At 40.9% G+C, this 14974-nt stretch overlaps 1 protein-coding gene across 4 annotated transcripts in view; it reads right to left on the reverse strand.

Annotated features, from left to right (window-relative positions):
• Positions 1-986: 986 nt before the first annotated feature.
• Positions 987-14974, reverse strand: part of PDGFD (platelet derived growth factor D) — a 140975-nt gene continuing 126987 nt past the window's right edge. For all 4 annotated transcript variants that reach the window (XM_063394570.1, XM_063394568.1, XM_063394569.1 and 1 more), the window contains one exon: positions 987-4488. In XM_063394570.1, the coding sequence (XP_063250640.1) occupies positions 4354-4488 (135 nt within the window). In that variant the 3' untranslated portion in view covers positions 987-4353. The remainder of the gene's footprint in view (positions 4489-14974) is intronic.

A 14974-nucleotide genomic window follows, 5' to 3' on the forward strand; every position in this document is an offset into this window, starting at 1 on the left:
TTCTAAAAGGCAAAAAATATCTCCTCTACGCATTAACTATGGCCCTGTTCAGTGTATGCAAGAGAAATTTTTCCTTTGTTAGAAAATGTCTCTTCTGACTGCCTTTAAAAAAATGGAAAAATATACAGTTTTTTTTCCTCTGAGTAACAAGGACCAAACCAAAGGGGATAAATATGCTCATCTGAATGGCTGACTGTTTCAGATCAGTAGCATTACTGTACAGAAAAACAGTGCTCATGCACAAGAACAGATCAAAAAGCTGGGTTCCCAGAGTGCTGTAAGCTATCTGTATTTCCCTTATCAGACAGAGAATCTAGCTTGTGAATAATGAGTTGGGAAAAAATTTCATGTTCTTATTCAGTCCAAGATCCAGTGAAGGCCTAAGACAGCTTCAGCTTAACACAAGAACCTTAAATTGAGAGTAGTTACCAAAGCCTTGAAGGTTATTGTTTGCTGCAACACAGCAAAAGCTGCTCCTGGCAAAGTTGAAGGAAATGCCCCAAATCAGAAGCACAGCCCAAATTTGGCAGCTCGAGAGGACCTAGGCTCCTTCAGCTGCCCTGCACACATTGGATGCTGAGCTCTGCCCTTGCTCAGGTGAGGCACAGAGCTGCTGCAGCAGCTTCCTCTGGCAGTGAGGAGCAGCTACAGCAAGACAAGTGCGGACATCTCTGCTGGAGCCAAGCCAGGCCTGCAGGGGCTGAGATCAGCACCAAGTATAGGGGGTTGCCCTAATCTGGCTCTAAGAAATGCTGTGCTGCTGTCACACTGCTGCTGCTCCTCAAGGAAGCTGTCAGCTCTGCCAGCTTGGGGGCTCAAACTCAATTATCCCAAAACTGCACTTTGGTCCTTCCCTGATGCTCCTGGGAATGACTGCTGAAATTCAAAAGGAGACCTTGTGAGTATGGACAGCGTCATGTTGTGGAAATGTCTTTCAGTAACAAATGGCTTTTTCTTCATCCAAATATCAATAATCACTCAGAGTATCTTCTTTCAAAAGCAGTATTTATTTTTTCATCAAGATAAGACACATTACATACTGCATAAAATAAAAAGTACTGCTAGGAAAGCTGCATTTAACTGAGATCAAAAAATGTACATAGATTGCACTTGAGAAAGTAGGCTCTATCCCAGAAGAATATAGTAAATAAGAAGCTGATGAATGGTTTGAAATAAGGATTCTTTCTGAATTGCCTTTGAAAATGTATTTATTTTGGGGGGTTCCAATTCCACCAATAAAACTGAAAGATTAGGTTTTTTTTAACAGCTTTGCTCTTTAAGTTAAAACAGTATGTAAACAACATAACAATTATACAAAGACAAAAGAGAAAAAAGAAAGTATGGAGATACATCTTTGCAATTTCTGCTAATAAATAAAAAGGAAAAAAATTGCTCATATTTGGGTTCACCAGGGTCTTTTCATCTCAGGGCTGGGGTTTTCAGGCATTTTTCTTAGTTCACATCTATGTTATCATTCCCACATTGCCACACGAAGCCCATCTTTGACCCTCCTGCACTGGCTGGGAGCACGGTGTCTGTATGGCAGCAAGAAGCAGTGAATGGTTCCATTAACTAGTAAGTGTCCCAGGAGTAATGCTTTAAACCTTGTGACAAGCTAGCTTATATTTAAGAAGGTAAACCCATCATTAAGCAAGAGGATGTTTTTTTTTACTTTGCATCGGAATTTTTCTGTCAGACATTGGCATCCACTGCTGCCTTTATCTAACTCAGTTAGCTGAACCCTCATCTGGTTCAGTTTTTAAAAGGAGTATTCATACTATCTACCTCCATGTATCCCACTTAGATGTCCAAGTCAAAATTCTGATCTTTCTGTATAGTCAAAAGAGGCAAAGGGATGCTCCTAAACTGGGTGATTTCTGCCTTTGGATGAAGGCACACACTGGGAGAGCCTCTCCCAGTTGCCTTTGGCTTCCAGACAAGGCTGAATCCCCTGGGTCAGGACACGAGCACCCCTCACAACACGCGGCTGTTGGGGTGCGACTGGGTGAGCATGTGTGGCACACACATGGCGCAGCACTGCCTGCTGCCCAGTCCCCCTCGGAGAGTGGGAATTCAGGGACCACTTAGAGCACAAAGCCTTGGGAAACTTGTGTATCCTGCAGCCAGTGGTTACCATGAAATCAGAGTGCTTCGGCATGATTCAGTCAGAGGTACAAACAGGAGTGTGGTATCTCAGAAACAATCTGTACTGCCAAGGTCTTGCATGCAAATTTATTCCAAACTTAGCTAAAACTCATGTAAGGGCTGGGTCAATCTTGCTATTGAACTAGAGACAGAAAAAGAATGAGATGTTCTTTAAATAGTCTTGAACTACAAAATGAAGGTGGTAATCTTTGGTTACAGGGCTGTTCTTTAAATGTGAATTGCTTTGAAAAATGATGAATCACTTCCCAAGTAACCATTCAGGAGCATTTTTAAACAGACATCTGGGAGCCAGAGAGGAAAAATTAATATAAATAATAAAACCTCCACACTTTCTGAATCTCCAAGATTAAATTACAGGAAAGAAAGTAACACAACATTTCTAAGGGATCTTTCAACAGTTTTGCTAAAATTATAAAAAAGCACTTACAAAATACTTGAGCTGATGAAGAGGGAAAATGATAACATTAGGGTGCTTTTGTAACAAACCTGTGGAGTACTAAAACATACTGATGGCCTTGTATTTTATAGCACATGCCATTTTCCACTAATTATAATGCATTATTGTCAACCTTCTTCACTCTTTCAGAGAGACAGAAAGACAAGAGCCAACACAGACAAGATGATTTGATGCCGCCTATATCTACTATAAAACATAGAACCTCAGCCATTAAATGTGCCACCCTATTCCCTCTGTTACATTCATGATCAAAACTCCAATTCTTTGCAAAACATAAATCTGCCTGGTTTTTCCACATTTTTGGAGCAGCATTTGAAAATCCTTAAAGCTAGTTTGGAAGGATTTTCTTCTTTTTTCAGCATGAGCACTTTTGTATTAGTTTAAAAGGCATAGGAAGCTATGCTGTAGCTTTTAAAGTGCTAATTTTATTATGAGGTGGTATTTAGTAATACCCTTCTGGAGTTTAATAAATGATGCACATTTTCCATGACTGACAGACATTACTTAATGAGTTAATATGCTTCAGGAAATGCAATCAAAAAAAAAAAAGAAATTCACTGTCAACACTTTAACCATGGTGATGCACAGAGCTGGAATGAGACAACTAACCTCAGATAACTAAGATTAATGCATATATGACAAAGTTAAAAAACAAATAAAGAAACCCCAAACCAAATAATGATAATTAAATCTCAAACACAGCTTTGTTTCCCAGTAACACAACTGCAAAACAAATCAATATTTTCAACAAACAAGTGCCCTATCTTTATCTCCTCCACAGGAAAGCACGGCACTCCTCGAACTGCTGCAAGCAGGATCCAAGGGGAGGGCTGTCTCTCCCTTCTTGTGTAGAGGGGGCTCCTCTTGGGCAACTGTGGGGCCACTCTGGGCAAGGGGCAGTAATCCAGAGCAGGTGGGCAGTGACCAAAATCAGTTCCAGCCCACAGGTATCTGCCTGGGGAGCTGGCAGGAGCCCCCTCTTGCAGAAGCACTTGGGTGATGGCTGCCATGGAGCCACCATGGCAAAAGCTCCAGCCTCTGCACCCCCTGCCGCCTCCAAGGTCCTGGCTTATGCCAAGCATCTTCTAATTTCAGCACATGACTTGCTCGAGTACAAACAGCGAGATTTGACTTTACTGATGTGTAATTTCATGTCATGAAGGATTTTATGTGTTCTATCTCAATCTGTTGGGCCAGAATCCTGGGGAGTTCCTTCTGAGAGTGGAGTAAACCCTTTTGCACTCCGACAGGCTCAAATTCTCTTTTCATTTTTACCCACCATAAAACCTTACCAACCATCAGGAGAACTGAGGAGGTAGAAATGGGAGCAGAATTTGAGTGTAGGAACAGGTAAGTGAAAAACAAACACAATACCATTTCATTGCCAGCTACCACAAATACCTACATACCTGGTATTTAGATTCAGTGGGCACTGTGTGCCTAAGGACTGGAACTGGGCTTTTAAAATCTCAGCCCTCAGAATCTAGCTACAGATAACCACAATCCTAAATTCTTGGATGCTGATGCATAAATGTATGATATATCTGTTTAGTTGCCATGACACTAATCAGCACAGCAATGATTTTTGCTAATTGCAAAGGCAGGCTAGTAGCAAATTTCAAATGATTAGTGAGTAAAGGTCCTCAGAGCAATCCTGCTTGAAAGAAAATGTCCAGTAAGATACAATTAGTGTGTCTGTTATTTTCTTCTCTTTCTTTGTTTTTCCTTTTTTATCGGGGTGGTCTTGAACTGCAGACACAATCACAACGCTCGTGGTGATCCAGCTGTATATCTACCAAGGACATGTTGTTCCTGATTCTGCCTCTTCTTCTGGTATGCCCAGCCTCAGGGATGAACTTCAACACCTGGGAGGATCAACAAAAATGCACTGAATTAGCAAACGCTGTTGGAGATCTGAGGATGAGAGCCTTGGGGCCCCAAGGGCACCAACAGCCCTTAATGGCCCTTACCGATATTAATTTGGACACATTTTTATTTTATTTCCAGCTTTTTCTTTGCACCCTTTGACATCCTGCTGTATTGTTTGTCAAGGAGCTTGGACAGACTGTATTTTTTCCTGTGCCAGGTATCTTTATATCATGCAGTTTCCTAACCATGTCCAGAGTTGGTCCTTTGCATGCGAACTATCAAGCATGTTTCCTTTGGCTCATTTTTGCAGCCCCATACCTATTTGAGTGGTCCTGTCCCTCCTCTCCCTTGCATAATAGTTCTGCTTTAAGAACAAGGAACATTTTTTTTTACACAATTGGAAATTTCTGAAGTACATATCATTAGAGTTGGTCCAAAAATTTCAGTACTTGTGAAGGGCAGAAGGAGATGAAGGAGCTTGTATAGAAGTGTCAGATACCACTAAGTTTCTGTGGAATCTGTTTTGCTGGCTTATCTTAAAAATCTCTGCCTCAACCTAAATGATTTCTGAAGAATTTACTGTGAATAATGTCAAGCAAACAAAAAACCAAAATTACTTCCTAGGGAAGTATACATCATAATAAATACTTCTGAAAAGTTCTATCTAGGCAAGATGATCTTGAGATCCCTGGGAAGTGGGCTGTAGGTTGTATAAAAGAGCTAGCTTGGCCAAGTGACTGCTAGATCAGCTGGATTCCTCTTGCTTGTTCAAATATGGAGAGACGTCTGTTAAGTGCATGCCCCCCCCAAAGCCAGTGGCCAACTGGGAAGTGGGACCTAAATGTCTGCAACACCTCAACCACTGAAGCACCCACATTTCTGCCCTAACAGATATTACTGATTTATAACTAACAGATCACTCTGTTACTCAACAATCTATTTTTTTTTCAAAGCAGTTTCTGTATTTTGATGTTGTAACACCACAAAAGAGTTTCAGAAATGACGTAGAATAAGAGGCTGCCTGCCAGATCAACAGAGTATTAGCATTTTTAACAGAATTAGGAAGTCCCAGAAAATAAATGTGAAGCACTTGCCAAAGGACAAACAGAGATGCTGAGCAGGGTGGGTAGGGAAGGGCAGACAGGTTAGCACCTCTCAGGATGAGACCATTTGTTCTCTGACATTAATGCCTTGAGGCTAGAAAAGTCATGAGATAACAAAAGTGATAAGCACTGAACACAGTCTATTATTTTGTTCTCCATTTTGTGATGAAATTTATATTTAGCCTATGTGATACTGAGAGGAAGGACTGTGCCTAAGCATGGTATAGACATGCTGCTGTACTGTGTTGGGAAAATAGAGTTACTTTGCCCTGTTAAAAATGCAGAAATGTATAATTTTACTTTTTTTTTTTTTTAAGCAACAAAAATATACTATCTTTGAATTGATTTCAAACATTGGCTGCATCCATATATGCAATAAATCCTGATGGACACTAGGACAATTTGCTGTATCAGACTGCCATCCCACAAGGAACTGAACGAAGGAACTGAACCCAATCAGGTTGCTGCAATTATTACAGAGTTAAAAACAGACCACATCTTCGAAGATGCTTTTTTTAAGAAAATGTACTTTTAAAATCAACTACAGATGTTGTCACTGAACCCATGATAAATTCCTTATTTAAAGACATCTTCCAGCAAAATATGACGAATCCTGATAACTGGCAGTTTGCAAGATCACGGGTAGGTAGAACTGATTTCTCCAGCTGAGAGTAAATCAAAGTATGCAATGAGATGAGAGCAAAGATGTGGACTGTATTTAAGTTAACAGACCTGACAGTTATCTGACAGCTTGGGGACTTTCCCTGTATTTTCTATCAAGAAGCATGAGCACAGTATATAGGCTTTGCTGATAAGAAAATGAACTGTCAGGCACTTCCTCAGAAAAAACAGGGAAACAGTGATTGAATACAGCTGAAATTATCAAATCATAGAATCCTTCAGGTGGGAAAAGACCTCTGAGATCACTGGGTCTAACCGTCATCCCAGCACCACCAAGTCAACCACTAACATCTCTCCCTTAATGCCACATCCCACATGCTTTTTTGGTATTTCCAGGAATAGCAACTCTCTCACTTCCCTGCACAGCCTGTTCCAATGTTTGGCCACCCTTGCAGAGAAGAATATCCAGAATATCCCCTTATATCCAGTTTAAACCTCCCCGGGTGCAACTTGAGGCTATGTCTGCCACTTATTATCTGGGAGGTGAGGCCCAGCCCACCTGGCTACATCCTCCTTTCAGGCAGTCGGAGAGAGTGATAAGGTCCCTCCTGAGCCTTGTTTACTCCAGTTTAAACACCTTCAGCTCCCTCAGGTGTAAGACTTGTGCTCCAGACCCTTCCCCAGCTGTGTTGCCCTTCCCTGGATTTGAGGTGTGGCCTCAGCAGTGCCCAGCACAGGGGGACGGTCACTGCCCTGCTCCTGCTGCCCACACCATGGCTGAGCCAGGCCAGGATGCCATCGGCCTTCTTGGCCCCCTGGGCACAGCCTGGATCATGTTCAGCTGTGCTGACCAGCACCCCCAGGTCTATTTCTGTTCGGCAGCTTTCCAGCCACTCTGCCCTCAGCCTGTAGCACTGCCTGGGGTTGTTGTGACCCCAGTGCAGGACCTGGCATTTTGAACCTCATACAAGCGGTCTCAGATTCAGCCTGTCCAGATCCCTCTCGAGAGCTACTTCAGCAGCTGATCGCAGAACTGATATTCAAAGCTCTCTCTCTCACTCCCACCTAATATTTTATTTTCATCTAAGTACAAGGGAATTGAAAAGAATCTGGAAGTAAGGCCATTTCTGGTGACCACAGTAGATGGAAGACAACCCTTTATTCTGCTGTTTGCTGCTGTTTATTTATCACATGGTTACAGCCTTAAAGCTGAGGAATTACTGAATTAATGAGAATAATTCAAATAAATTCTGTTCAGGGCACTTTATCACTCATTCTTGGTAGGATCAGTAGCTGTAAGAAAATATGGATATGACAGGTCTAGAATTCTCAGAAGTTGTGTTTCTTTTTGTGGGGGCGAAAATGAACAACCTCATAGTTTTCAAATTAAAGGATCAATGTCTGTCACTTCTCATCAAATTGCAGTGCCTCAGCTACTCAGATCATTGCCTCACATAGAGCATGTAACTACAGCCATGACCCTCTCATCAAACACTGAGTAAATTATCGCCACAAAACTATTAAAACAATTAAAATAAAATCAAGACAGATTTTTCTGCATCTGAGCTGGATTTGGTGCTTATAGTGATATGAAAAACGAGCAGCAGGGCATTTTCTGTGCAGAGAGCCCCACAGGAGCACACCAATCTGCTGGACTGCATTTTACTTTGTAGATGTGCCTGAGCCCCCAAGCAGTTTCAAGGTAAGATGACTGTAGACACCACATAACTTTCCTTGCGAGCAGTGATGTAGGAAATATAAAGGAAGTGCTTACTAATATTTCCTTGCCAGCTATCTTGCTCATTGATCACGTATTGAATTTGGATGCCAGCTTCTGAAAGCATCCTTAAATGAGATCAAAGCCATGACAAAAACCAGGATCTGGAAGCTGAAGCCAGAAAAACTTCAAGTGGAATTAGGGCACACTTGTTTAGGTCAGGCCCACTCACCACTTGGACAGCCCTCCAAGGAACTGGGGGTTTCCAGGCTGTTTGAGGACTGCCTTTCCAGGAGGTGTATGGTACCAGTTTGGGTTGTGCTCTGGAGGCAGCAGGTGCTCTCCTGTGACCTGTGGAGCACAGGAAGCCAGGGCTGATGGCCCTTACAGATCAGGTCTGTAAGAACATGATCAGGGGCTGAGGACAGCAGAGTGGCAATGACTGCCAGGAAGAGGACCCAGCCAGAGGTAACCTGTTCACCCTGATCCATATGTGGCATGTCTCCAATAGAAGCCACAATAACGATTCATATGGAACACCCACCTCTGGTGGGGCTGGCTCTGGGGACTAGGAAAGGAGCCCAAAGCTTGGACTCACAGAACACTGGGAGTGAGTAAAGCCAGATGAGGTGAACCATCCCTTCATCATTTGCTGATGGTCCTAGCCATCAATATCACTGACCCTTGAAGTCAGGCAACATTTAGCCATGACAGTCCATGACAGTCCATGACAGCTGATTTCTGTTTCATTAAAACACAAAGAGGGATAGCAAACCCAGTCAAAACTTCAAAAAAGTTCCCCACAGGCATTTTTGACTTATCATTTACATATTAGTAACAACAGTAACATTGTTTTTTTCAATTCTTGACCAGTATTTTAAGCACCAATAGAAAAATGAAGCCTCACTCAAAAATGAGCTTTTTTTTTCTTTCTGATTAGCTTAAGAAGCTTACAGAAAATCAATAATATGATTATGGCTTACCTAATGTCTAGTTAGCTTCATATTCTCATGACAGAGGATGGTGAGCAACTCTGGATGCTGTTTTAGATAGTGAAATTTGTACTTTGCAGAACTTATTTTAAAATTCTGCTATGCAGCATTATCTAATCTCCTTCTGCACATCTAAAAATAACACCATTCTAGCATGCAAACCAAATTATATTTGTCTGAGATTCATGAAAGAGGAAGCATCAAAAGTGCAAAACATTCGACACAGATCCAAGTTCAGATAGACATAAAAAATCTTACTCCGTAATTTTTGAAAGTTATCTAATCAAAAGGTCACACACAGTTTAGCTGTGCTCTGAGTATAAGAAGCCAAGTATTATGGGAATGTGGTTCATAATTTAGCACAAGGACCTTTACTCTAGTAGGAACATAGCCTAAACCAATGACATGGACCCAAAGATGTATTCTTTCTTACCAGAGATAATTACAGGGTATCAAGGACAAGGCTTGCTGATCAGTGGTAGCAGGCAAACTTAAGGACTATTAAATATAGACAGGATTATTGTTTCTATTTTTTATTTGTATGCACAAGAAACACTTGGTTTTAATACAACAAACATAGAAAAGTTAATTGGCTAAAAATTCAAGTACCTTAAGCATTCACTAAAGCTATGATGTTTTTGACATATGTGACATCAACAAGACCCTCACTTTTGCTGATCTTGTCAGGAATTACGTGTGCACTATGCTACAGCTGTTGTTTTATCACTGACTAGGTACAGGTGTTCCTCCTTCACAAACTGCCTCTCTGTCCTGACATGTATCACAGGATGTCTCACTTGCTTAACTTCCAGATGTCAACCCAAGAACTTTATTTTTCACCTAGTTAAAAATGAACTTTTTTTCTCTCACTGCACTTCTGTGCTCTCTCTGCTCATCTCGTGACCTAGCAGTCCTTTCTGACTCATTCTGTTTCCTTGTACTTGCATTCCAAATAAATCCCATTGCTGCTTCTTGTACAATATTCCATGAATTAACTCTTTTGTCAGGCTAATTCTGTGCCTTCATTACCATAACAACCTTTTATCTCCTTTATACTTGTACTTTATACATCAACTCCAAGACATACAACAATCAGACCATATTCCTTGCACACTGCTTTGATGACTCTAGCTAATTTTAATCCCTTAGAAAATTCTCTTTGTTGTGTCAGCAGCATTTGGATCATTTTTTGACCAGTTATCTTATGCTTCCCTATGTAAGTATAGGGTGAGAATTATTGTCTTCTCTCTCAAGTGCCTCCTTAAGGTTTGCTTCTTATTTCCCTGAAAAATAAAAGAAGAAAAGAAAAAAGCCCCGACAGCATCAAACTGTATTAATTACATTTCTTAACTCCATTGCAGTAACTTTGAAGTTACTGAAGTTCTACTTTTTAATTCTCTATTGTGCCCTCCTGCTCTTTTCTCCTGTATAATATCCCATCTGTCTTGTTTTCCCTTTGCAATGTTGGGTTCAGTTGAAACTGCTTTTATGCCCCAGCAACTTGTGCCAAGATACAGTATTGTGTGCTCTGGGGTACCTACTGCCTCTCTCAAGGCCACCAAAGGTTATGAAATTGCCACCCTAACACTAATAAAACCTTCTCTCTGAGAATTAACTCAATGTATGTCCTGTGAAGGCACCAGAGAAGCTCCAGTCAACATCAAGCTTGAATGGAGGCATAATGCTTCAAAAAGGGGTAGGATGGGGGTGGGGGAAGAAGCTCTAATAGACAGAGGACAACACATCAGTCTTTACAGGAGAGACAAATAAGTAGGTAAAAGTTGCAATCAGCTGTCACCAATTTTCCTTTTTCCTTATATGCCCCTTAGCTGTGCAGCTCAGCACAGTATTTGCAGAGGTTTATACATTCTGACAAATTCTGGTTGCTACCTTAAGAGCACTTATTCCCCATGGAAACTCGTTTCACATCTCATCAGTTACAGCAATGAGATGGGGAAACTGATTTCTTGTTTCTCTGAGGTATGTGCATGCTGGCTGGATAGCATGGCCACAGCCACACCTGAGCTGAGTCCTGGCCTTAGCTCCCACACAACTTCTCTGTGCTGAGTAGTCTCCAAGTTTAGAGCCTGTGCCTCTTTGAAGAGCAGCTCCAGGCATTTTTAAGGGAACGAACTGCAGTGGGAAACACACTTTAAATCCACTTTAGAAAGTTAGACAGCAGTAGGGCTGAGCATTGATTAAGGCATGCTACATCCATTTCCATGTATTGCTTTGTCTTTCCCTTGCACAGAGCATTGCAACATAACTCAGTACCACTTATGACAGACTATGCCTGAGAGACGTTTTCAGACACTGCCAGGACTTGGCCTGTTTGGTTTGAAAGGTTTGTGACACTGTGTGGTAAGTCGTGAATATTTGCCCAGAGTATTTGCTCTGCTCCAAAGCAAACCCAGAAGCCATGGAAAACCACAGACCATCACAAGACTCCTGCAAGGGAAAAAAATAATAACCCACTAATAAAACTATCTGTTTACCCAAGTTATGACCCCATTAATTTCTGAAAACTGCTGAGTATTTTGGTAAAGTCATGGCAAACTTCCAGGCTGTAAAGAAGACCAAAGATCTCATGGTAAACATTGCCCAGAGCAATAAAGAAAAAGCCACCACTTATTGTGGCCATCCCATATTCTCATTTTCCTGCTGTTGCATCACTTCTTACAGTCAGACATGATAGAAAAGAGCTGTACATTCCATTCAAGGAACTGGAGCAGCACTTTCAGCTTGTGAAAATTAAAGGCTCCATGTGATAGCTATTAGTCCTGAGAGGCTGGGCTAGGAGAGAGTGCTCAGTGATTACAGCGGGAGGCTTTGAACAGGAACTGAGAGGGAACTAAAAAGCTTAAGGAGATGATAACCTTGAAATCTCTCTGGACTAGAAGTCTCTCTTTCAAGAAACACCCTGTACTTTAAGGTCCCCACAGCTGCCAACATGCAGCTACTCCAGCACTCACACAAAGCCGAAAAGGAGCCTATCGCTTCTGGAAAATTTGCCTGTCTGCCTTTCTCATACAGAAATACTGGGTAGCTCAGCAATGCCAGGGAACTTTTAAGCTCTCTCTCCAGAGACATTTTTATTTTTGAAGACAAGCATATCCATGTGCAGGACACAAAGCTCTTGCAGGTTCAGGAGCTCAGCAAGTGAAGCTCCAGGATAGATCAGTCTGGCAAGAGAAGGAGGTCTGGGGTCTGCAGGACTCCGTTCCAGCTACTTCAAACACCTTCTCTGCTGCACCAACTAATATTTCCTTCTGGTGTCTTCTGTAAATCAAATTAACTGAGACTTGTGTTTGAATCTGGCCTACGTCCTCCTGCAGTGGAAGGTCGAGCTTTTTAACCAAGTTAATGGTGCTGGGGATTTCATAAAGTGTAAAGCTCCATCCTTCGTTGTACAACTAAAGGCTCTCTGGACAAGGTTAGTGGGTTTCAAATTGGCTTTTAAGAGTAAACTGTCTCTGTGATTCTAAAACTGGCATGTGGAGAGGCCTCTCCTCAGTGCCTTTTCTATTTAGTATTTAAGTAAAATTAAAGTGTCAAAGGAGAATAAGAATAAAACTGATTAACTGTGTGTAGCTAATAATAAAGCGGAAAACATTTTGGACTAAAACTAATGGACACATCTTTAGTATGTCATACATGAATTTATCTGCATGACTTCCACTCATGTTAATGGGAGACACTTGGTTAAATATCTGCTCAGTGAGCTGTTAATTCATCCCGAAGGGATAAAATTTAAATTTAAACTTACAAAGGCCATTTAATGTTAAAGATGAAACACTGTCTCGAATTCATATGGTTTTCAGAGTAGAAATGAGTAGGAAAATAAATTAGCAGTGATATATTTGTGTGAATGTTGAATTTCCTGAATTTAGTGATTAATTTGGGGCAGCCATAAGTCATGACATCCTGATGCTGAGCAATACCTGGCTAGTGTGATATTCTGGTGTTCCAGCACTAACTGTTTCCTAGCACCTGAAAAAAGTAAGTGCTTGATAACATGTTTATAATCAGCATTTTTCATTCTAGCTACTCTCAACAGTTGACCTAAATTCTGATACAGGTGTAACCCAGGATTCCTTAGATTATATTTGACTTATACGTCTTTCAGAAATCTTCTGAATTATGCACAACTCATATTTAAGTGTTGAAATTCCATACAGATTTACTGTGAAAAAAAAATTTGCTTTTTATAATTTTAAATTAGTTCCCTTCCTGTCTCTCCCTTGTTCTTTTCTTAAGGAAAAAATTATTTAGGAATAATTTTACTTCTAATTTTCCTTCAGCTACTATTCATTATTTCCTATCTTCAATGTGTCCTCTCTTTAGAATTTTTTTTCTAAATGAAATGATGCAAAACTTTTGAGCCACTTTGCTTACAAATGTTTTTGATCTGTATCTTCCCCTACATCTCTCGTGATGTATGCTTGCTGCTTCTATTTATTTTTTCTAGTCCTGCCTTTGTCCTTTTAAGCATCAATCATCAAAACCTTGTAGTCTCCCACGAATTTATCCAGACCACAATATCTGCTGTGTTATTACCCCTTCATCTCCATCCTGAGGAAGACTGTCACTTGTCTTTTTTTATCACTGCACTAAACAATTGTTTTCCTGAAGCTCTTCACAGTGAGTCTCTGCTTGACCTTTAGCCCAATTTCCACCCCTCATTTCTTCCTCCTCCCTTCACATGAATAAATAGTTGAGACCACTCATCCTAATGCTTGCTGCTTTTCTAACCTGCATTTATAAGCAATTACAAAGACCTTCTGAAATGCCTCACAGCCTTCTCTGCTGTTCAAGTATGTTATCTCCTGTGCCACCTGTCATTTTTGCCACCTCTCTGTTCACCTCCCTACAGAATGAACACACATGAAATAATATTTGTACTGGGGGCACCCTCAGATAGCCCTTTTCCATTTAGAAAATTGCTTGTCTCTTCCACCTCGTTGCTTTTTATCTCTTAACCAGCTTCTAATCCATGTCTGATCTTGTCTGGCTGACTGCTCTCTTCTGGAGGTGCCAGTCCTTTTAGCATTCTTGTACAATGTTGTGGTGCTGTATAAATATTTATTCATATATAAGGCATTCAGAGTTAATTTTATCAGCTCATAGTCATCTAGGTGCTTTATACCCATTAATTTTTTTTCCAATTAGCTTTTCTACTACTGAGATAAGGCTTTCTGCTCTGTAATTACTGGGGTCATCCCTTGCATCTTGTTTAAAATTAGAGAAAATATTAACTATTCTCCAGTCCTAGCATGTGGAGTATGCTGAATTCTGCAGTTATGTGTGAGAAAATATCTCTTACCTTTGAAAAGAGTAACCACACTGCTCACAGTGAGGGCAAGTTCTGACCATCAACAACCCTCTGCTATTGCAGCCCCAGGGTCTCTCAAGACAATGCCTCAATATTACGAGCCTGCATCGCATCCAGCCTCAACGTACACGAAGTTCATTTGCACTTGGGCCTTAAGCCAAGTGGTTAATCAGGCTCTTACAAGAGATATGTGTCAGAAGCAAGGCAGCATGGCACGTGGCTACCCTACCTTCCAACTGAAAGGCAACTACCAAGTAACTTTCCCAGGTATGCTCACTTTAGGGAATATTCCTCATGACTTGATCTGAAAATACTGCGAAAGAGGCAAGAACACAAAATGCTCTTTCCTTGTGTTTTTCCTCTCTAGAGGAGCTCTGAATTGATTAAAATAACGGGCACTGTTTCCATGCAAAATTTTTGCTTTCCTTAAAAATTGCTGAGTGGGAAAAAACAGCTAAGGCTAAATGATTCAGTTACCTCCTGTAAGTAATAAATCTGGAAGGGAAGAGAGTTTACAAGTGACTTAATTGTAATTTCCAAGTGTGAGCATAAGTTTAAAGCAAGAGGAAATGAAGCATCTCAAGGAACCCATGTCTCTGTGTTACTAAAAAGAGTATTCCAGTGGTATATACACTTACTTTTTATTAGTCCTTGACTGGGAGAAATCAGCCCAACATAAGGCTCATTCTTGAAACTAAGTTCACTAGGATGCTGTGG

Source organism: Prinia subflava, chromosome 3 (genome assembly GCF_021018805.1).
Source record: "Prinia subflava isolate CZ2003 ecotype Zambia chromosome 3, Cam_Psub_1.2, whole genome shotgun sequence".
Classification (NCBI taxonomy): Eukaryota; Metazoa; Chordata; class Aves; order Passeriformes; family Cisticolidae; genus Prinia; species Prinia subflava.